We start from the raw sequence: 21,467 nt of genomic DNA on the forward strand, positions 1-21,467 counted from the left end.
GCGGAAGGGCCGCGGCCGCCGCCGCCTCCGCCTCACATCCGGGTCCGGAGCGCGCAGGCGGGCGGAGCCCAGGTGGGGCCGGGGCCGCGGCCGGGCGGGGGGCGCGGCGGGCAGCGCGCTGTCCCGGGGCTCGTCGGGGCCGGGGGCCGCGGCTCCGTGCCGGCCGGGCCCCCGGCAGGCTGGGGCAGGCGGTTTGTCAGTAACTAGTGAAAACTCTGCTTGCTTCCCGAAGCGCTGTGCTGGCGGTGCTCGGGGATTTTCCATCGCGTAGCCCTGCGGCCCCTCGCTGACGCCGTCGGTCTGTGATGACAACCATTTGCGACCTCCCCGAAGACGTCCTGGTGGAGCTGCTTTCGCTGCTGCCAGCCCGGGAGCTGATCCGCACCTGCAGACTGGTCTGCACGCAGTGGCGGTACGTGGTGGATCTGACCACCCTGTGGAAACGCAAGTGCCAGCGCGAGGGGTTTTATGTTCAGAGTTTGGACAGAAGCGTCTCAGACTGGAAGATCTTCTATATGCTCTGCAACTTGAAGAGAAACTTAATCAAAAACCCCCGTGCTGAAGGTTTGTTTAATTATTTATAGTAGAGAGCTGAGAGTTTCCCAAGAGTCAGAATGAGTCAGTGTCCTGCATTACTCAAGTACTGCTGGTGGCGTGGGACTGTCCAGCTACTGATGGATCTCTGCTGGGTCAGATCCACAAGTAAACATCAGCAAACTACCGTGGGTAGATAAAGCATTGGTAAATATGCACCTGTGGTTGCGACCAGAAAAATACCTGGAGTCGCTAAGGCCCCAGCACTGCGGATGGTGATGGTTAATTTGCACAGCCAGTACAATGTGGTAATGAAACTATCAGGTATTGGGATTAAACATTTGGGCAGCTGGGGAATTTTTGTTGTTGAAGACTTGATTAATATGACTACGGTAGTTCTACTTTATTTCTGATTATGAGTTTCTGATGTGGTCAGGAAGTTGCTACCTAGCGTCCTAGCTGCTGACACCCACATTAAAAGTCATGGCAACGTAAAGGCAGGAGTCGCTTTCAGCTGTAGAAAAAAATACAGTGTATCTGAAAACTCATCGAAGTAGGTTCCTAGTATTCTTCTGTAACTGATTCTTTAACAAAAGCGAAGACACCGCTATAAATTGTATGAACGTAACATTCATCTTTGATACCTATGTTTTTAGAGAACTTTCAGCACTGGAAACTCGATAATAATGATGGAGATAAATGGAAGATTGAGGTTCTGCCTGGACCTCATGGAAAAGGGATGCCAGACCCTGAAGTACAGAAATACTTTGTCACTTCATATGGGTAAGAACTGGATTCCAGTAATCTGGAGCTGGGAGACCTGCTTCCTCCTGTCTGTCCGCAAAGGCACTGTGGTTAGAAGGCTTGAGGCAGGTCACTGACCCTTAGCCCATGTGTGGGAAAAGGAAGGTTATACTAGTTAGTCTAAGGAGACAAGTGTACTGCTGAGAGAATTAATCCCAGCATGTGCTAAATTTCTCTGTCCCTACCAGGAATTTCCTGTAACTTTTTTATAGTCATGCTAATCCACATGGGATCTCTGCTTCTCTTCTACCAGAAGTGGTGGGCAAAGGTTAAGGTTTGGCAAGCTAATCAGATGCACTTGCCTGACAGGGTCAAAGCTCTGTAACTTCTAAGAGTGGTGGGTGCATTTGTCATGCTAACAGCTTGCAAAAAAGCTGTCAACGGAGGAGGATTAGCTGCTTTTACATCCATTAAACAGTAGTTTCCTGTTACCAATATATGCTATACAAACACAGGGAGCCCTCTTAACCCAGCTTGTAGGTAACTATTTCTTCTATCTGGGAGTGAAGCTAATCAATTCACTTCCTTGTCTAGTTCTGGCTATGGAAAAAGACGTGCCTTAGCCACGTCAGCCTTACAGGCCTTCAAGGTCTGGATGGGCTTTTAGTAAGAATAAAGCTGTCAGCAAAGTGGGGATGTTGAGAGGGAGGAGATTGTGTTTTGTGAAGTTGTGAATATTTCTATTGCTGTTGCAGGCCGTGCTTCAAGTCTCAACTCATTACCCTGCAGAAAGAAGGATACTGGAATCAGTTGATGGATGAGAAACGGCCTGAAATTGTAGTCAAGGACTGGTAAGTGTATGCACTGAAAACTAGAATTTCTGGTATTGGCCTAGAGATAAGCTAAGCCTCTGAAGCTTTTCGTGCTATAAAATTAGTTCTTTATCCTTTGGGAGGTGTAGCTCTTGAGTAAAGCATAAGCTAAATCTCAGTTTATTCAATGGGCTGTAAGGAGGTGACAATCCTGTGAAGAGCAGGATAGCTGGAAGTTTTAGAACTTCTTGATAGCTATGGGGATGACATTCCTTTTCTTCTGCAGACAGGGATCCCCTTGGAGATTGTTTTTGAACACTAAAGAAAACTGAACGCTGTATATACAACCCTGCTCCTTGATTACTCCCTGCCTCTCTAGGTATGCCGCCAGATTTGACTGTGGGTGTCGCTATGAACTTACAGTGAGGCTGCTCTCCGAAGACTACATTGTCCTTGAGGAGTTCCGCCCTGAGCCAGTGGTTATAGAGCAGTGGAATGATGCAGTGTGGAGAGAGGTGAGCAGCAGCCCTGTGGGCAGTAGCTTTACATCAGTATTGTGACACTTGAATCTTGCAAGTCTTACCTGGCCAAAAGTCCCAAGTGGACCTACTTTCTCTGCTCTTCAGCCTCCTCTACTCAATACAAAAGGTAGGCAAGCCCTTGCTGTTGACAATGCTGAAGAAGCAGTAGTGCCATGAAAGAGCTAGGTTTGGTTTGTAAGCGTGCAGCATTTTCTAAAGAGTATCCCCCGGGCTTCTGTATTATTTTAGCTCAGTCTCTTTAATAATTGTTTCTGTTTTTCACTTACGTTTTTTGTCTAAATAACTTATGTTACAAGAGCGCAGTTCTTAGTTTTATGGGATCAAAATGCTTTGTTTTAAAACTACTGCATGGATGTAATTTAAAGTACTGCAGACTTTACTTTTCTTAAACTGCTAAACGTGTTTAACTGGTTTGATTGGCTGTAGATTCCCCATTATGTTGTTGCTTACATGACAAACATACCTAAGAATCAAGCTTAATGTTATGTTTGACTTCAAGAGGATTTCAGGGCAGAAGGCTGAATAAGGGAGGCTTTCTTCCCTGTCCTTCAAAAAGGGGTATGATGCACTTTCAATGAAAGATATCTTAGAATGAGCTTTTCCCGAGACCAAGACTTGCATACTGTAGTTGTCCTAGCTTCTAGGTCAGTGCTGGTTTATTTAAGCAAATTAAGAGGAATTTTATTCTTTCTCCAGATTTCTCACACCTTCCAGAATTACCCAGCTGGAGTTCGTTACATCTGGTTTCAGCATGGAGGCCAAGACACCCAATTCTGGGCAGGATGGTATGGCATCCGAGTGACAAACAGCAGCATCACCATTGGGCCCCTGACATTGTTATGAAGGCACAATATAAGCATTTGCTTTTACCTCAGGACTGTAACCAGGTGGTCTCAGGTGCACTTATTTGTCTGTACTCTCTGGGTGAGTGTCCTGGCTTTGTCTTGTGCAGCTGATCTCAAATACAAGCAGCTGGTTCTCCTTGTTCACAGCAGAACTGCTGCAGGCCCAGCCCTTTGGAGGGACTTCTGTCTTTGTCTTTCATCCAACTCCTGTGGATGTTACTGCAATTACTAGTGCCCTTCCATGGGAGGAAGACTAGGACAATTAAATATGACATCTGTCTTTTCTAGTTAATATGTCCTTGTGCTACAGCCAAATGCTGTCTTAAATAGAAACCATTTCTTGTTTGTTTATGGAACTTCTGAAAGATAAGGCTAAAATGTTTCATTTCAGATTATCAATGCTGTCCTCGAGGGCTGTGCTACAGAGAGACTTGTTTCGTATAGTACTTCCCTGTTTAATTATGTATAAAAACCTGTTATCTTTCACATCAGACCTTTCATAGCATAAGGAAGCTGTCAACCCTTTTTCATACATGCTGTGTCACTAGTACTTAATTCCTTACCCTTTCTGTAAGTGTATATGATCAAAATGGTACATACCTTCCCCGCCCAAATGCAGCCCATCATTGTTTGAATAAACAGCTAGAGAAACAGAGGAGATGATAATCCCTTAAGGTGGCTACCTTACAACACCAAGTGCCTTTTGATTGTGCCGGGCTTTTTCCATACTACCTTTGTACTACCAAAGTACTTGGTTTGTACTGAACAGTCTAACCCTATATAAAATGTTAAAGCAGTGCACAACCTGGATCTATAGCATTCTTGCACTTTTTACTTGGAGGAAGCAGGGAGGTACTACACTGGCTGTCTTATCAAATTGTCTGACCAACAAGCTCAGCTCATATACTATGAACTGTGTCTTCTCCCCCTGTATGCATGAGCCAATACTAAGGCCTTCTTCCATCTCCTTTGATAGGTGTAGGATTAACACCGTTTCCCTTGTCTGTTCTCTGTTAGGAGTAGGACATTTGGCAAGTGTCCTTGCTGGACAAATTCCACCTTGCTAATGCCACTTGTGGGTGAAAGCTCTCCCACTTTCACCCACGGGTGAAAGGGGAGAGACCAAGGTTGTATAGCCTCTCATAGGAATTAACATATCCCAAGTATGCTCCAGAAAAGGCGTGGAAAGGTGGTGGAAGCTCCACATAAAATACGAAGGTCCATACAAAATAAAAATACTTCCTCACTTAAGGGGGGAGGCTGGTTTGGACAGAACTCGGCCTAGTTCAACTGGAGTAAAACTTAGTATTTATTGAAGACTACTTGGGACAGTCACAGTGGACAGACACTACATAAGGCCTCACTCACCCTTGCTATGAGTCCGTTGCTCTAGTGGAGCATGTAACAGATCGCTGTGTGTCACTACCAATGTGCAATGGCGATGCCCTGTTAAGGTGAGAACTGGATTTGTACAAAGCGCTGACTGCATACTGCAGTTGGCTATATCCTGCCCCCAGGGATTTGCTGTAACAAAACCTGTACTCACTCTCACACGCGAGTGTACATGGGAACAGGCTCTGGCTCCACATTCCAAGTCAGTTCTATATACAGTGGTAAGAGCACTTGAAATAAAGAGGCAGCAGCTGCTCTACATTCACCCAGAAGGCCAGCTGAAGAGACGGTTATCAAGGTATGGTTTGTGAGATATTCCACTGGAAGATCAGATGAGGCTTGAAGGCAAGGAAGATTTGAAATCAGGTGCCTTTGTGGGCTCGTTCTTCTACATATAGCTGCATCTGGAGAAGAGAAACAAGCATCAGTTCTGTTTGATATGCAGGTAGGTGAATGGAAAAAAAGTCTGCAGCAGGCTAAATAGGAAGGGTTTGTACCTTCCCCCATAACCAGGTTTCCTATTTTATTATGAGGAGTCTTGCCCTGTTTTCATGACTGGCACAGGCATCTGCAATACTAAGCAATAATACTGCTTAGCAATATTAAAACTGCTATCCTATAGAAAACTGCAGAGCTGGCATTAGGGTAGACAAAGCTTAGAACTACATGCAGTTCCAGCCACCTCTTGGGCCAGAATGCTCTGCTCACCTTTAAGATATCAGATGTCATAGTTTTCAGGGGAATAAGCCGGGGGTCATGCATGTGCACGTCTTGTTCATCAGCGAGGATCCACGGGAAATCCTAGGGGCAGGAACACAAGGTGCTTTATTTGCAGAGAGGCTGGCAGACTCTAAGGTAAGGTCTCTTTCTCGGCACTAGGTCAGCATTAAGTGAATGAGAGATCTAGTGGCTGGGGGAGGAAACAGGTAACTCAAACCTTTCATAACAGCAAAATGTAACGCTTACACAGTTGGCGTAATTATCTTCAATTCCAGCATCAAACTATAACGTTAACCCATTTTACTTATTCCAAAGGTGACATCTCACTTCTTTAAAAGATATATTCTTAGCTGTCCTGAGCTAGCATATTGTATTAGTTACACCAGCATTTAACTGCAACTTCAAAATGCTCAGGGCACGGATTGCTGTCCTGCCTTGCAAGTTCTAGCGGTTGGCCTACGATACTACCAGTTTCCATTACTAAGCAGTAGAGAGCAGACTTCCATTTTGAAACAATTTTATACTTCACCAGCTTTATTTATTGTGCCTTAGGACACCCAAAATAACTTGGCTCGAGGGAAAAAAGTTTCCCTGTACCTACGCAAGGATTCTTAAAAAAAAGCAAAATCTTGCTTTAAAAAGTGATATGCACATGCTTTCCTGCAAGATACAGTGTATTTGTGCACCCAAAACCCACTAGTTACTTGAACCTTAGTCTTCCTTGCTATTTTTAGAAAGAATCAGTCATCCACACATAGTGGATGTGGGATGAGAAGGGGGGCTTTTTGTTACTTAAATTCAAGTACCTATTCTCTATGTCAGAGTACTTTTAAGTGACTGAGCAAGCATTTATGCAGTGTAAGTATTGTTACAATCTAATTCAGGCATTGAAGCAGCTTTTGTCTGCAATTGTGGCTGATGTGTGGTGAACGTGCTTGGTCACCTCACCGGGGTAAACCATTTTAACACTTTCAAAGCAACGTTGTGAAGTGTGTCATGTAAAGCTAACATACATGTTCAAAATATCTAGCAGCCTTAACCTTAGAGATGCCAAAACTCCTTAATTTCCAGTCTTTGCTCTGCAGGTTGCTCACACACGCAATCAGGTAGCCAAAGATATCACTCACCTTTATCACCTGGATCTTTTCCATGTTCCGTGTGGCAGCCTCCCGTGTGTGAACCAGAACTGTGAAGGTGCAGCCTGCAAGAGAAAGGGTAGGCTCCAGATCAGGGGACAACTAACAAGGGATTGGACACTACTTATTGTCGTCTCAAGTCAAGCAATGCCATGCTGTTAGGCTGTATGGATGTCTTTACCTGGGGGATTGTTGTCAAGCACAGCATCGCACACGCTGATCTTCAGGATGAAGGCACGCAGCAACTGCTCCACATGGGACAGCAGGGACTCTGAGCTGTTGAGGAGATTGTTGTTACTGGCATGCAGCAAAGTACCGGGGCCTGGGGCTGCTTCCAGAACACCTCTGCGGGGGCAGGTGTTGGATGCATGCAAAGAGTATGGATAAGTTTCCAGAAATGGAAACTTTACCTAATGGAAAGAAGAGGTGGCTGGGTGATCTCAAAGACAAATCTCTCCACAGGGTGGTGCTCTTTATCCAGGATTACAACTACAACCTTCTCCACATCATTCTGCAAGAACAAAGATAGAAAAATCCCTTCCTCAAAACAAGCTGTCTTCTGCCCCCAGTGTGCTTCACATACTTCTGATAAAGTGGGAGTATGCATATTTGTTGTGGCTCCCAGCACTAGCAGTTATCCAAAGCTTGAGCGCTGTCAGATTATTATTACCAATCAGAAAAAAATGCTTTTGCAAAGCCATTTCTTCCTAGGTATTAAACTGATAGCTTATCGCTAAGGCCCAGGGGGATAAAGTGCACTAAATAGTACATTTCTGCAGATACTGTTTTGGAATAAAGGAGGAAATTACAGCTATCTCATTGCAGCACTCAGGAAAGGACAGTGATGAGGAAGTTAAGATATGCTTAGACCATTAGCCAAATATAGCAGCTTTGTACTACTGCAATGTAAAACTGACCTATTTCCAGTCTCTACATGTGCATTAGGTTGTCTGTAAAAAGCAGACAATGCAAAATCTGCCAGCATCTGAAATGTTTCATGTGGTCACACCTTTCTCTCACAAAACCTAGAGTTCAAACCTACCTTTGCTTGCTGGCTTACAGCAAAGCATTCAAACTCTTCTGCCAGATAGGTGCTTAAACTTAAATGTATTCAAAAGCAGAATGTTAAGTTAATGTGTAGGATGATGTAACTGAAAATACATAGCTGTATATCCCCATGTGCATGCATTAGATGTAACTAAATGCCAACGATCAGCAGCAAGGCTGGGCCTTAACTGCAAGGAAAGGTTATGGATGTTTATTTTTGTTAGTAGCTTTATCAGCTAATGTATTGTGGATGGTAAATTTGTAAATAAATTTCGCAATGAAGACAGTATTTATGTTCTCCTACTTTCTATCAAAACCACTCGCAGGTCCCCGATACAATCCTACCTTCTCAAGCAGTGGCTTTACGCAGTGCAGTGTGTCCTGGATATACTGATTCAGCTCCGGGTGGCAGGACATCTGCAGCAAATACAGTGAATAGTGAGAGCTGTGTTCTGATGTGAACCAGGACAATGCTAAATGGGAAGACTTAAACAGAAGCACCAATGCGTTACAAGGCACTTGAGTCATGCTTCAACTAGAATTTTTCACCACTAAGTTGCCAATTCAAACCAGTAATTCTTTCATGGAAGGGTTAATTAGCTGAGGCAGATCACTATACCCACACAGCTGTAGTATATTGGGAATATATACCCACAATAGCATATTGGGAATAGTATATTCCAACTGTCTCTACTTCCTAGGAAGCATGCTTTCATGTTACCTTACTGCACATAGCTGGGGAAGCCTTCTACTACTGTTGTCCATGACCTGCTTGTTCCATGAGTACTGCTGTATCCTCAGCTACAGGGCTGTTTTCCCTTTTGACAGGAACTAAGTTCTCTTCAAAAATGAGTTTGCACATTAAAACAAACTCTGGAAGTGATTTAGTTTGTTCTGGTGAGTGTTGACTGATACCCGCTATTTTGCTTGTCCACGTGGCTGTCAGCTTCCACGAAAATCTCCTACCTGGACAGGTACATTGTATTTTTTCCTCTTCTGAAAGATGCCAATAGGGTAAACTTCTCTGACATATAAGATAAGGTGAACAGCCACTTCCAGAAATTCTGAAAGAACATCCGCAACAACTGAAAAACAAAAGTAAAGGATGCTGAAGTAGGGAGTGGGGAAGCATGCAGAGCAATACCATATATTCATAGGAAAATTTTTCAAAGGTATTTTTCCCTGCATAAATTTCACCTGCTTCCCCTTAGCTACAGGAAGTTTAGGTATAGAGCAACCTTCCAACAGCAATTCCACAAGCTCATGTGCCAACAAGAAGCCTTGCAAGCATACCAGTTTGCAGCGCAGCACAACACATTACCTTGCCCAAAGTTAAGGTCCTGCCGTGTGAGAGTGGTCATCTTTCTCAGAACCTGGAAGTAATCACAAAAAGAATGTTTATCCTCTGGCTCCTATATTATTATTAATATAGTCAGCTCATGGAGCCATCCACTTCCCTAGTGCCGCTGAGCTCAGATCCAACAAACTGTCCTCTGCGCTTAGTCACAAGCATATGAACACTGCCACGACAAATCCAAGGGCCCACTATGAAAGGTTTAAGCACTCTCCATAACCAATAACATGTCATCAGAAATCACCAGTGGTGCAAAAACCGAAGACGGCATCATTGCTGTGTTCTGGCTCACACCGCAGATTGATAGATTACTCATAATTTTTTTAATTGGGTTTTATTAAAAAAAAAAAAATATCTGTCCCATTCACAGTTCTTCGCTGTCTCCCTCCCTTTTTGATGCATTTTGCTAGGACTGGAGAATTCATGATTCCTAAGACACAGGAAAGTTTAGACAGTCACTTTTTAGTAGCACAAGGAACACTATTATTTTTTAAAGCCACACAAATGTTGTCGTAACATACTAGAACATACCCCTTTTCTTTTCTAACCCCTATATCCTATTATAACACAAGAACTTTTCAGTTTTATGGGTTTATTCGCACAACACCACCATGAAACATTGCTTGTTCAGGCTAGGATCTGCATTTTCCATTGACACTACACAACACAGGTACTCATCTGCTGTCCACTACCAACAGCTTCAGAGTGTCTGTCTCTCTCTAGTCCCAAGGAAACCAAACCCTGCAGAGCTGCATAATTAACATGGAATTTGTCACACAGAATCACAGAATATCTCAAGGTGGAAGGGACCCATATGGATCATGGAGTCCAACTCCCTGCTCCTTGCAGGACTACCTAAAACTAAACCATATGACTAAGAGCATCATCCAGATGCTCCTTGAACTCTTGGTGCCATGACCACTTCCCTGAGAGCCTGAAATTTGCCAAATTGAATACCATGTACCAACAACCAAACAGCAGATGCTGGGGCTCAACTTTCCAGCAGCTTTCCTTATATAGTGGAGTATGTGCCTTACAGTTTTAAGCTACAGTGTACACAATTTTCTGTTGCAAATTTTAATTTGTTTCACTATTTTATCCATACTCTTTGCATGCATGCAAACTCTAACCACTAACAGCAGCACCATTTTTCATAAACTGTATGTGTCTAAATGCCTCCAGGAGCACTGTGGCTCCACCAGTAACACAGGTGTCTTACACAGACCTCTGATAACCCACAGGCATTCCAATCAGTTGCTTAGCCACTGATTTTCAAGCTGCTTCAGCTGCAACAAACTATGTTTTTCAGACCTACAAAGAATTACTTCAACCTTCACAGAATAGGAAGCTACACTCCTCTCCCTTTTTAAATCAGAATCTCACCATTGTATCAAAGACTCCCTGGAATATCAGTGATCTGCTACAATAAATAGAATTAAGATACTTAAGCATCTCTTTAGCACCCCAGCTGCAGTGACTCTCAAATTTGTATAAAAGATCTGTGTCAGAGTAGCACAAAGAATCTGTGTTTTTAGAGGTTTAGGTTCACATCCTCACCTAAACATCCCCCCTTATTAAACCGAGGCCCCAGTGAGGCAACAGCATCCCAAGAGACCCACCCTTAAACACAGTCACAAGGTTACGCCTAAGAACCACACATTTAATACTCCCTCAGCTTAAGGTTTTGGAGTTACTGATTGGAGCAATGCTGCAGTTAATAGCCTTTCATCTATTCATTTCAATTTGCTGTCCTATATGTATGAGGTCAGAAAAAGTCATCCCACCTTCCCAGCACAACAGACAGCGCTGGGGGATGGCTGGGGGAAGCGAGGAGAAGCAGGCATCAGGAAGAAGAAAGCCTGCACTTCCTTCGTGGTGCTTTCTGGAAGCACCCAATCCCTTACTGAAGAAATTTCAAAAGAAAAGGGAAGCAAAGGAGGCAGGGATATCACGTAATTTGTAATCCATCATCTTCAAAGCGCTCACGTCTACTACATGGGCTCCTGGGCTAGCCCAGAATAACGAGCACAGGGCCCCCGCATCAGCCTGCCCTGCGCCCTGCCTGCCTCACGGCTTCAAAGGAGAGAAAGGAGAACCACCAAGCGCTGCTTCGCCGCTTCAGACGCCGGTTTCTCTGACGACTGGACACACGGAAGGACAGACCACAGCTTTCGGGACAGGGAGAGCGCGGGTGCCCCGCTCCCGCCGCTCCTCAGCAGACAAGCGCTGCCTTCGCTCCGGTGTTCCCGCCTGCATTTCCGAGCCCGTGCTGCCAGGCCTTCAGCGCTGCTCCCTTCCGAAACAGGGCTCCCGGCCCCGCAGAGCCCCCTCAGCACAGCCCTCCATTCCCCCGCTGCCCGCCCAGGCTCCCGCCCGCCCAGAGGACCGCCGGTGACCGCCACCGTCACCCGTGGGGACACCCTGTGACTCGTCCCCCACCCGCCCCGGCCCGCGGGGACCCCCGGTGCCCCTTACCACCGTCCGCACCGCACCACACCGACCGCCGCTGACCGACACCGCCGCACAGGCGCGGCGCCCAGCGCGGGTGGCCGGGCGGCGGCGCGGGCGTGTGACGTCAGGGCGGCGGCGGTCGCCCCGAGCGCCCCCCGGCGGCGGGAGGAGCAGGCGCGGGAGGGGCCGGTCCACGGTCCTCGGCGCTGCCCGCAGCCCCCGCGCCCCCCGCGGGCTGCCGGCCGGCACCCCCCGCGCCGCAGCCGCAGCTCCCTCCGTTGCAGCGGGGGACGCTGGTCCCCCGGCCCGGTTTCCCACCCTGTTACCGTAACGCGGGGGAGCCCCTGCGGGGAGCGGGGGCACCGTGCCCGGCCCGCCCCGCATGCCGTGCAGGTGAGCGGGGGCCCGGCCGCCACCCCTCCCGGGCCGGGCCGCCCCGCCTTTGTCTCCGTCCTTTGTCTGCCCCGGTCCCCGGCCCGGGCAGGGAATGCTCCTGCCACCAGCACACCCTGCGCTCCCGCACCCCTCCTCCTCCTTCGCACCGGGCACCCCCGCACCATGCGCCCCGTGCACCCCCTTCAGCACCCTCTGCACCCCCCACGCCCAGCACACCCTGAGCCCCTCCCAGCCCCACCTCCCCCCGCACCATGCACCCCAGTCCCCCGGGATTCCCGGCGTCCCCAGTTCCTCTCCACATTCCCCCACTGCCTTCCCCCTGTCTCCTCCTCCTCCTCCTCCTCCTCTCGGGTTTGAACACCCCTCTGCCCCCCCGGCAGACCTGCCTCCCCTCCCGCTGCATGCACAGCCGCTGCCCTGCCCTGCCTGCCGGGCTCAGCCCACACCGAGGAGCTGCGGACAGGTAGGCAGCGCTGCCCGCATCGCGCTCACCCTGCACGCAGCCCGGGGCCGGGCCGCGGGGGGACCGGGGGTGCATGCTCCTCCGAGCTGATTTCCTTCTGCTTTCGCAGGGATTGGGGAGGAGTGGGGGGCACTTTCCCACTTTCCGTGCGCCCCGGAGGAGACAAAGGCTGGGGGGGACGGGGACCCCCAGCACCGCCGCCTCTAGGCTGCCGCCACCGGGACGCGCTCGGTGCGCGGTGCCTCGGGTCGCGGCGGCATCGCTGAGTGGTGGGAGCCGAGCACCGAGCTTGGACAGCGCCGGTGCGCGGTGCCTTCAGCCAGCCCTATTGTCACCCGTGCCGGGGAGCAGGCTCCAGGCTCTCCCGCTCCCGCCGCGGTTCTGCCACCCGGCTCGCCCTCGGCGCGATGTGCAGCGCCGTGCACCTTGCAGGGGTGCGCAGCGTGGGCTTTGGGGCTTGCGCCCCACCACCCTACTGCAAGTCCCTGCTACTTCAGGGGCTACTGCAAGCTCCTTCCCGAGATGGCTCTCCCCTTCCCTGGAAGCAAAGTCACCTCGGACAGAGGCATCGGCCCTCTCGCAGGTTGCTGCTGAGCCCCTTGCGCACCCCAGGGGTATACGTTCCAGCTCTGAGCCGGAGCTGCTGTGGAAAGTGGCCGAGGGGTGAAGGAAGCTTTTCCCACCGAGTCATTGTATTTGCAGAGCCGTGCGCTGCCAAGCACCGAGCCCCTGAGTACCCACGGGTTATTCTCTGCTCTTCCTCTGTTGATAAAAGTGAGATCTCATTTCTGAATTAAATCAATTTGGCATCAGTTAATGGCTTATTACAGCCAGTAATTCATCATGTAGGATTTAAGTGACATTTATCCAATTCACACCTGAAGTCTTCCGTCAACCAGAGGGTTTAATGGAAATGGTTTTGTGTTCCCATCTCCTCTCCCTTGCAGAAGGAGGCATTAATCCTACACATTTTGGTTCAAAGTGAGAATGACATGCAAGGAAAAATGTTGAAAGCACACCCTAACTGTTCTGCCAGTCAGGACAGATCCACTTCTGCCCCCAGTGAAGATCGGGCCAAATCTGCCCCCATTCTTCCCTGTCACACTGGCAGGTGCTTTCCAGCAGGGTGAGCGATGACCTTTGCTATTGATTGTGTCTCGTTTGTCACTAGGCATTGTGCATTAAACTGGAGAGTCTTCTCTACTGTGCTGACAGCAAGCGACTGTATCTTGGATGCTAATCTCAGACTCATTGCTATTTTAATCTCATTATTGGGTAGAGTAGACTCTGTTTGATAGCAGGTCGCCTATGATGGCTGTGTCAGCCACTCCGTGAAGTCCCAGAGGGAAGCAGAGCAGAGGGTACTGCATATTCATTCATGTGTCCCTCTTCCACTTCAATACAGTGACTTGCTGGGCTGCTCTGTCCCTGGAGGATGTCGGTGCTGCACCCTCCCTGCTCGTGCACTGACACTGAGAGCAGCGAAGCTCTCTGTGCAGGTCAGGGTAGGCACAGGAGAAAGGGCTGTGGCTGAAGGCGAGAGGCACGCGGTGACTTGAAGGATTTGCAAGGTGTCCAGTGTTCATCAGAGCGAGGGTGCTGCAGCTTAGCAGTGACTTAGTGACAAGTACAAAACTGCCAGCTTACTCACAAGTCTGGGCTGCAGGAGAGGGTATTTGCTGGGTCGCGCTGTGTGAACAAGCCACTTCTGTCCTCAGTGGTTAGGGGGACAGAGCGCAGTCTGTCAGCCAGAGCTGACTGGCGAAGGGAAGGGATTGCCTGGCCCAGTGGGTCAGCAAGAACAGAGTCCCAGTTCCAGCCCTTCAACTGATGTTGAATGAGTCACATTTCAAGTGGTCACTGGATACGAGTTGCCCCAGGAGGATGCTTTGCGGAGGCAGAGGGGCAACTACAGCTACTAGTCAACCCCCTGCAAGCCTGAATCTCTATGTCCTGTCTCTTGTGCCACTACTGCGATTAGTGAATTTGGCCCTTTCTACAGTGGAGTGCTGTTTGGTGAGGGCAGAAAGTGAGAGAAAACAACACAAGCAAAAGGAAAGCAGATGTTTCAAAGGGTGGTGATGGGATTCAAGTATCCTAGCCTAAATATCTGCAGAGGGGAAATCTCTCACACCAAACACAGTCATGAGGGACAAGGAAACTGTGGAGTCAGATATATATGAAAGGCAAGGTAGGGAGGAAAGGTGAGGATGGATACAGCAAACCTAAGAAAGGAGGAGGGCAGCTCCGAAGAGGGACCCAAAAGGACTAGAGATCTGTGAGCAGGGGACTCTGCTGCTCTGTCATCCCAAGGATGTCTGGGCCAGCAGCGAAAAAAACATTCTTTACAAAGTGAGTGTGCAAGAAATGTTGGAGAGAATAAAAATGTTATTACTTTTGCCCTGGGGAGGAAAAGAGAAGAGTGCATATAAGATTGCCTGTCTACTTTTGGGGACCCTAGAAAGCTGGGAGAGATCCCTTTGAAATGGGAAGGTCTCTTGGCAGATTGTATATGAAGCTTCCCAGCATTTGCCTCCAGAAACAGAAAAACAGATGGAAAGACACCCAGCAGGGAAGTGAAATCTCATTTATCTGCACAATACCATTCTCCTGGCTCCAGCCAGCTCTCTGCATGTCAGCTACCATAGAGTCTACCCCGTCCATTCTGCTCCAGGCCTTCCCAAGCCCATCCATCACCCCATGGCTTCTTATTTACAAGGACCCTGGCACACGAAGCTGGGTTTATTGTCTATCATCCCTGCCACACATGCACATACACACAACACCCATGTAGATGCACATACACTTTGTCTATTGCTGCAGCTTGGGATTGTCTGGAGTCCAGGAAATCTTTACGCACTCCTGCCAAAGTCTGAGCTTATCAGAGCCAAAGAGAAATCTGGCCGAGAGTACGTGCTTGGGTCTATCTTGGTTCAGCCCTTGAGCATACAAACTGCATCATTTGTGGTCTGGGGTGAATAAAGGATCTTGATATTCTCTACTTCTTGGTTCAAGATTTTTTTTCCTCTTGGCTGTGACATGAAGAACATATGTGAAAAGTTAAAGCTAGGACTGTCATGTATCATGTTTTAAGTCAGATGTGCGAATGAACGTAGATGATCTGATGTTCCTGCTTTGTCAAATACAAAACAAATAGAGCAGGGGCAGTTTCAGAGCCTATTTCCCCACCACGGTGACATAGCTGTATTTATAGGAGAAAAACATGCCTGAGTTTCTGTGTACCTACTCAGTCCATGGCTGCCTTGCAGGATTACAGGCAGAGAGCAGAGTAATAGCAATGGTATCGGTGAGTCCAGAGAGAGAGACTGCCCACAGGGAAAGTTACTCAAGATGCAAAAAAAAACCCTTACTCAAGATGCAGAAAAATTTCCCTTACGGGGTTGTGACCATTCACTACTAACCCGAAATGGATCAAAAATAGTGGCTGAGAGACAGCACTGCAACTCATTCATCAGCCCTGAGCCTGCACCCTGGGTAGCTCTAAGGCCTTATCTTTGCTTTACACATTTTCTTGTTAGTAGGCAGATTTGCTACCTCAAGAGGCAGGTGGCTCGTAATCCTGAGGGTATATAAAGGAAGTGCAAGGCAGCGGGTGGAGTAAGGAGGATGTAGGTCTGGTGTTGCGAAGAACTCCAGGGGCAGCTTAACTTGGCAAGTACTTTAGCTATTTCCTTTATTAATATGCAAACCCTAAGAAGAGGATGAGTTCTGGACTTGTAACGTGTATTTGTTTTAGAGCAATTCAGGAAAGGCATCTCCTTACAAGACCAGACTTCTTTCTGCCTGGCATATTTTCAGGGCAGAAAAGGTGCATCAGCAGTGTGAGAACATTGCGGTCACCTACACCAACAAGCCCGGGTCTAGCACAGACGACTTCTATGGGCTGTGCTCCTGACAGAGGAGAGGGTGGAATTTACTTTGGTGCTCAGACATTGAGGAACCTGAGCACTGAGGAGAATTAGGGATGCCGTTGTGTTTTCTAGCTGCCTTTTGGAAGTTTGAATTTTACAGCTTCTGTAGGGTAAGAAAAATGGAGAAGGTAGGAAGAGGTTTCTGAAGTTAAAGATAGATCAGGGCATGGAAACAAGTGGTTAAGAGAAGGCTGGGACTTCTGTGCCTCTAGCACAGCAGTGTTGCATTAACCCAAGGTACCAAAACCTGTCCATGCACTGTTTTGGTTTGGCAAACAGCTCAGACCTCCCCTGATACAGTGCAGTACAGGTATTTATCTGCATTATCAGTGCAAGATTCCCAGTGACACAGTAACACAGCATCTTAGCCTGCTCTCTCAGCCAGTGCAGAGGTGAGGCAACCCATGTGCTCTAGCTGCACTTTCATCCTGTGTCATGCCAACAAGACAGCTGGGCAGCTTAAAAAATGCCCCCTACACTTTGAAGCAGACCTTCTCTTTAACTGCCCTGCAGCATTTAGCTGCTTTCTAGCTCCTGCTGAAAACCAGAATCCGCAGCTAATGTGGCTGTCGGGTTCACCATCAAAGGGCCCATGTCTGTGTGAGTGAGACTGGAGACACCTGCCTCGCATTCTCTTTGCACTTGTTCTCTCCTCTTGGCATTTTGCCTACAGATGAAAAGGTAAGATGCTGTTTCCAGCTCTTTGAGTTATTCTGAGTGGTGCCTTGATCCAGCTGATTTGCGCTGGTTCTTAAAGAGAAAATCCTAGGAAAAAACAAAGACTGCGGATGCAGAGCTTGGGTTTTGCTTGGTTGCTATTTGTTCCACTGGTTTTGAAGCAGGACTTCAAGTGCTTTGTTAATAGATTTAGCTGTTCGTCTGGTTTTCCTTTGTCTCAGGTAGCTGCCAATAAAATACTGTTTCATAGTGTTATGCCTTCAGCAAATGAACTACCCAGCACCTCCTAAATCAGTCCTCAAGTAGCAGTTTGTTGTCCTTTGTGGCCAGTAGAAAGATCAGCTTTTCAGACACTGTATTAAAGAGAAGGCCCCTGTGCTGCCTACCTCTTTCCAGGGGAGGTCTGAACTGAAAATTTGCTCCCGGGCTCTGAGCAATAACAGAGATGAATCTTGGAAAGGCAGAATCAGCTGGTGAATGAGTGAGCAGGCTTTTCAGTTAAGAGGATGAAGACATCTCCCTCTAAACTCCCCAGATGCTCCATGAGGCTGGGGCTCCTATGATGGCAGAGGTTTCACTGACTCAAAACATTTCACATCTGTCTCATAGGTTGAAAGAAAAGAGGAAAGGAGGAACCAAGGCCATTCTTAGGGTGCCTCCTGTCAGCTCCACAAAAAGGCACTGAGATTGGCCTCAATGGATGTTACCTGCTGCCCTTCGCAGGTGACATTGGCTGGTCAAGCAGCAAAGCATCTGGAGGAGGGAGTACAAGCCATTGTAATTATGCAGCAAAGTGGTTCACCTGATGAACAGACAGATGGAAATCAGATGCAGCTGGGGGCTGGGGTGCAGGAAAGATGGGGAGGAGGTTGAGTGAAGAGCTGTGGCTGTACCTTTGTGACAGTATTTCACAAATGTAAGCATAGGTCTGGTTTTCTGACAGTCAGTGTCACAGGGAACTCCGGCTTTAAGCATGCCTTCATGCTGCCCAGCTTGAGAGGGACAGTCTGAGAAAGCTACCCCAAAGTGAAAGGCTGCACTGGAAATGCTGAAAATCCCTTTCCCCCTTTTGTGGGAAAGGACAGGGGAGAATGACCTAATTGGAGAAGTGTCCGACTTGTGCAATGCCCCAAAGCCATGTCTCATAACACAAACACAGGGGTGAAGGAAGACCCTCAAAAAAAAATATTACAGTGAAGCAGAATGAATGAGAATACTCTGCAGCCACTGTGCTGAGGGACTCGGTCTCAGTGTTCTTTGGACTTAAATTACCCTCCCAGTGACAGCCTCACCTGGTGGGGTGAGGTGAAGTGACCTATGCAGGGTCAAGGAGGGAAAGTGGGACAAGCTGGAGAAAGCTCAGTCTGCCTCCCTGCCCCTTGGTCTTTAGCCCAGCATCCCCTTTAGACCAGCATTCCCTGCTCTGCTGACAGCAGAAGATTTGTTTCTCTGCTATGCTGTATCAGCATAAGATTTCCAGTGTTTTTTCTTCCCTTGACCATTTTCAGCCACCCTGAAGCAGCATGTGTGTGCATGTCCCTCTGTCTTGAGCTACTCAGGGCTGTTGCTGGTCCTGCGAGGCCACCATCTGCCTCCAGTTCTGCTCATCTTGACATCTTCATTGCAAGGAAACCAGCTGTGAGGGGGGGCCAGTGCCAGCCAGGCCCAGGATGCCAACCTGGCAGCAAACAGCCCTAGCCAGACAGCTGGTGCTGTGCAGGCGGCTCGGGAGCTGTGGCCTGCAGGAGCCAGCCTCCCCAGCCCCTCAGATGGTAAGCTGTGAATGGGAGGGTAGGGGGGCTAGTCAGGAATCAAAGGGAAATGTCCTACTGATTGATGGCCCTCATTTGCACATGAAACTGGGACCTCTCAGCCCTGCAGGCCCTGCACGTGTGTCTCAGCTGCTGTAACCAGGGCTGGGAGAGGAGGAGGTAACCAAGGAGGGGAAAAAAATCACTTCCAGCACTGGACACCATAACTGTTTTCATCTAAGTGTCCTAGGTCTGAATCTTGCTTGCCTTTACAGTTCCTAGAAGTTTGTTGCTTATTTTTTCTTTCTTTTTTTTTTTTTTTTAATTGCAGGTGAGGCAAAGCACCCAGCATTATGGCAATTTCTTCCACCTTCTTCTCTCCCTTCCTTTTCCTGTGCGTGCTGGTTCTTTCTGACATCAGTCTTGCAGTCTCCCTGGACCCTGCCACAAAGCTCAAAAATGTCCCAGAGAACAACAATCATCTTCAAAATCAAGAGATGTGGCTGCAGCAGCCCAGAAGTGGGCACCACCACAAGCATGGCTTGGCCAAGAAGGTCCATGCTATGCCTTCTAGAGGGCGGCCGGCTGGGGAAGAGGCCCTCAGAATGGGTAGCGGAGCTCCAGCTGTGGAAGAGCTGGCAGCAGAGGGACAGCCAGCAGCCCTGAAACAGAATAAGGATGTGTTCCTGGGTTTTGAGTTCCCATATCCTGAGAGGGAGAACCAGTCTCCTGGGTCTGAGAGAGGAAAGAAACAGAACCGAGAGCATCGGCGACACAGCCGCAGGGACAGACTGAAACACCACAGAGGTATTTGAGCTCCAAGGGAAGCTGAGGCTGTTGGGTCAGTGGAAATGAGTGTCACTTGTGTAAGGGCAAGAAGATGCAGCTGTGGTTGAGCCACATGGGTATGTGGAGGGTGTGGGATGTGTGCTTGCTCTGGGGAGAAATCTGCCAAACAAAAGAGGCACAAGAAAAAAGGGGAACTCCAGAACCAGAGGTTTTTACTGCTGGATGCAATTTGGTGAAAATGACCTGGTTTGCCTTACAGGGGGAGCTCAGAAAGTTCCTAGGACTTGAGGGGTTGTTTTGGAGTGGCCTGCTTTGTTTTTTTTCTTTTTTAGCAAATGGTTCAATTTATGAACAATCATGTCCAAGCCATGCTCAATCTCTCCACTGACTTCGAAAGATAACTAGAAATAAAACCCCTACTTAGCTTGAAGATCAGTTTCTTCTCATCAGAGCTTGTATTCTTCTATATTTATGCCGAACTACAAAACGCATAAATTTTGCTTGTGTGAAATTGCACTAATTACTTTAAAATGTTGCTTGTTTTTGACTGGGACTACTTTCCTTTGCAGGTCAAGTTGTGGGTATGTGTCTCTGTGGTACGGTGTGCTCACTGTGGTAAATCTTTAGTTCTCTTAAAGCCAGGCAATTTATGTCAACCTACACTATTTGACAAGCTGGGTGTCAGTATCCCTGAGTTCCAGCTATCACTCGTCCCTCCATCAGTAAGAAGAGCTCTATTGTTTTCTCGGGGGACTGGTTAAACAACTCATGTCAAGCAGTATAGAAGAGTATGCCACAAAGCTGGTTTGAAGCAATATTTGCAGACTACAAAACAGGCCTTGTTTCTTTGGTTTAACTTAAGGTCTATATTTAAATTAATACTTAGAAAAAGCAGGGATCAGGCTGTGAAGATATTCTTATTTCAAGTTAGGTAGGTCCTGAGTTGAGCTAAATTGAAATTAACCCACTATTAAAATCAAATAAGAATGCGTCCACAGGTATTTGCAGCAGCTTAATCCATTGGTTTAAAAATGCTTAAACAGGTACATTTTGTACTCTTTAGACCAGAAGAAGAAACCTTTTGCTTCTTAAGCAAGAGATAGACATATCTTCAAGAAGGTGTGATTGTGTATGACTTAAGTGTGTAAAAACCAAGATGCATATACTCTGGACCTGATCTATCACTTAATAGCACATGACTTTGTTTTACACTGGTCTAAACAGCAGCTCAGGGTGGTAGAACACTGGCCAGTGGCTGGATGAAATTTGAATTCCTTTGACTCAAGTCTATGGAGAGAAAAGGGATGAGAAAGCTAATGCTACTGTACCTGTTGCCCTCTGCAGGGAAGATTCCTGATGCTGGGCCAAGCTCCCTGTACAAGAAACCTGAAAGCTTTGAAGAACAGTTTCAAAACCTCCAGGCAGAGGAAGCTACAAGTCTGACTCCCACTGTGCTTCTCTTCACTGCACTGGAACTAGCTGTTTCCACAGAAGAGCCTCCTGTTCTTCCAGCCACATCACCACGGTCACAGGTAAAGAGCTAGCTGGTAACTGCACCGCACCTCTGATGCAGACAGAAATCTGCAGCTGAGGTCCAGTTTCCTTTTTTTTCAGTTAGAGGTAAGTGCTTGCTTAACACCAAAGCCCTTCCTCAAAAGCAGCTCTCTGTCTTGGAGACATCTAAACACCTCTTCATAAACAGTTCCTTTAGCTGCTTCTCTTCCCTGCCCTACCTCTCCCTTAGCTAGCTATCTTCATTCAGCTTCAAGGACCAGAGAGGCAGTAGGAGCACTTGGCTGGAGAGGGAGCAATTCCTAATGCTCCTTGCTCACCTTTTGTCCTTACATAGAAGCAGTGGAAACTTCCCTATTGGCTTCAGCT

At 47.9% G+C, this 21,467-nt stretch overlaps 3 protein-coding genes across 5 annotated transcripts in view; 2 read left to right on the top strand and 1 right to left on the bottom strand.

Annotated features, from left to right (window-relative positions):
• LOC142092443 (F-box only protein 6-like) lies at positions 1 to 4,287 on the top strand. 2 transcript variants are annotated; one of them, XM_075172494.1, is made up of 6 exons: positions 1 to 72; positions 233 to 564; positions 1,191 to 1,317; positions 2,034 to 2,129; positions 2,470 to 2,605; positions 3,329 to 4,287. In XM_075172494.1, the coding sequence occupies exons 2-6, from the start codon at positions 306 to 308 to the stop codon at positions 3,473 to 3,475; spliced, it is 765 nt and encodes a 254-aa protein (XP_075028595.1). In that variant the 5' UTR covers positions 1 to 72; positions 233 to 305; the 3' UTR covers positions 3,476 to 4,287. The 2 variants fall into 2 exon arrangements, with proteins under 2 accessions (XP_075028595.1, XP_075028594.1); XM_075172493.1 differs by lacking the exon at positions 1 to 72 and having other exon boundaries at positions 81 to 564.
• Positions 4,288 to 21,467, bottom strand: part of MAD2L2 (mitotic arrest deficient 2 like 2) — a 27,100-nt gene continuing 9,920 nt past the window's right edge. The window contains exons 1-9 of one of the 2 annotated variants that reach the window (XM_075172495.1): positions 11,602 to 11,681; positions 9,094 to 9,145; positions 8,739 to 8,857; positions 8,118 to 8,189; positions 7,136 to 7,236; positions 6,907 to 7,001; positions 6,717 to 6,790; positions 5,578 to 5,670; positions 4,288 to 5,273 (exon numbers count right to left, since the gene is read on the bottom strand). In XM_075172495.1, coding sequence (XP_075028596.1) covers positions 5,232 to 5,273; positions 5,578 to 5,670; positions 6,717 to 6,790; positions 6,907 to 7,001; positions 7,136 to 7,236; positions 8,118 to 8,189; positions 8,739 to 8,857; positions 9,094 to 9,133 — 636 coding nt within the window. In that variant the 5' untranslated portion in view covers positions 9,134 to 9,145; positions 11,602 to 11,681 and the 3' untranslated portion in view covers positions 4,288 to 5,231. Of the gene's footprint in view, positions 5,274 to 5,577; positions 5,671 to 6,716; positions 6,791 to 6,906; positions 7,002 to 7,135; positions 7,237 to 8,117; positions 8,190 to 8,738; positions 8,858 to 9,093; positions 9,146 to 11,601; positions 11,682 to 21,467 lie in introns of those variants that run through there. The other variant, XM_075172496.1, reaches the window with a different exon arrangement.
• Positions 19,009 to 21,467, top strand: part of DRAXIN (dorsal inhibitory axon guidance protein) — a 6,583-nt gene continuing 4,124 nt past the window's right edge. Inside the window, exons 1-2 of the mRNA XM_075172490.1 lie at positions 19,009 to 19,604; positions 20,931 to 21,118. Of these exons, the coding sequence (XP_075028591.1) occupies positions 19,151 to 19,604; positions 20,931 to 21,118 (642 nt within the window). The 5' untranslated portion in view covers positions 19,009 to 19,150. The remainder of the gene's footprint in view (positions 19,605 to 20,930; positions 21,119 to 21,467) is intronic.

This window comes from Calonectris borealis, chromosome 23, assembly GCF_964195595.1.
Source record: "Calonectris borealis chromosome 23, bCalBor7.hap1.2, whole genome shotgun sequence".
Lineage (NCBI taxonomy): Eukaryota > Metazoa > Chordata > Aves > Procellariiformes > Procellariidae > Calonectris > Calonectris borealis.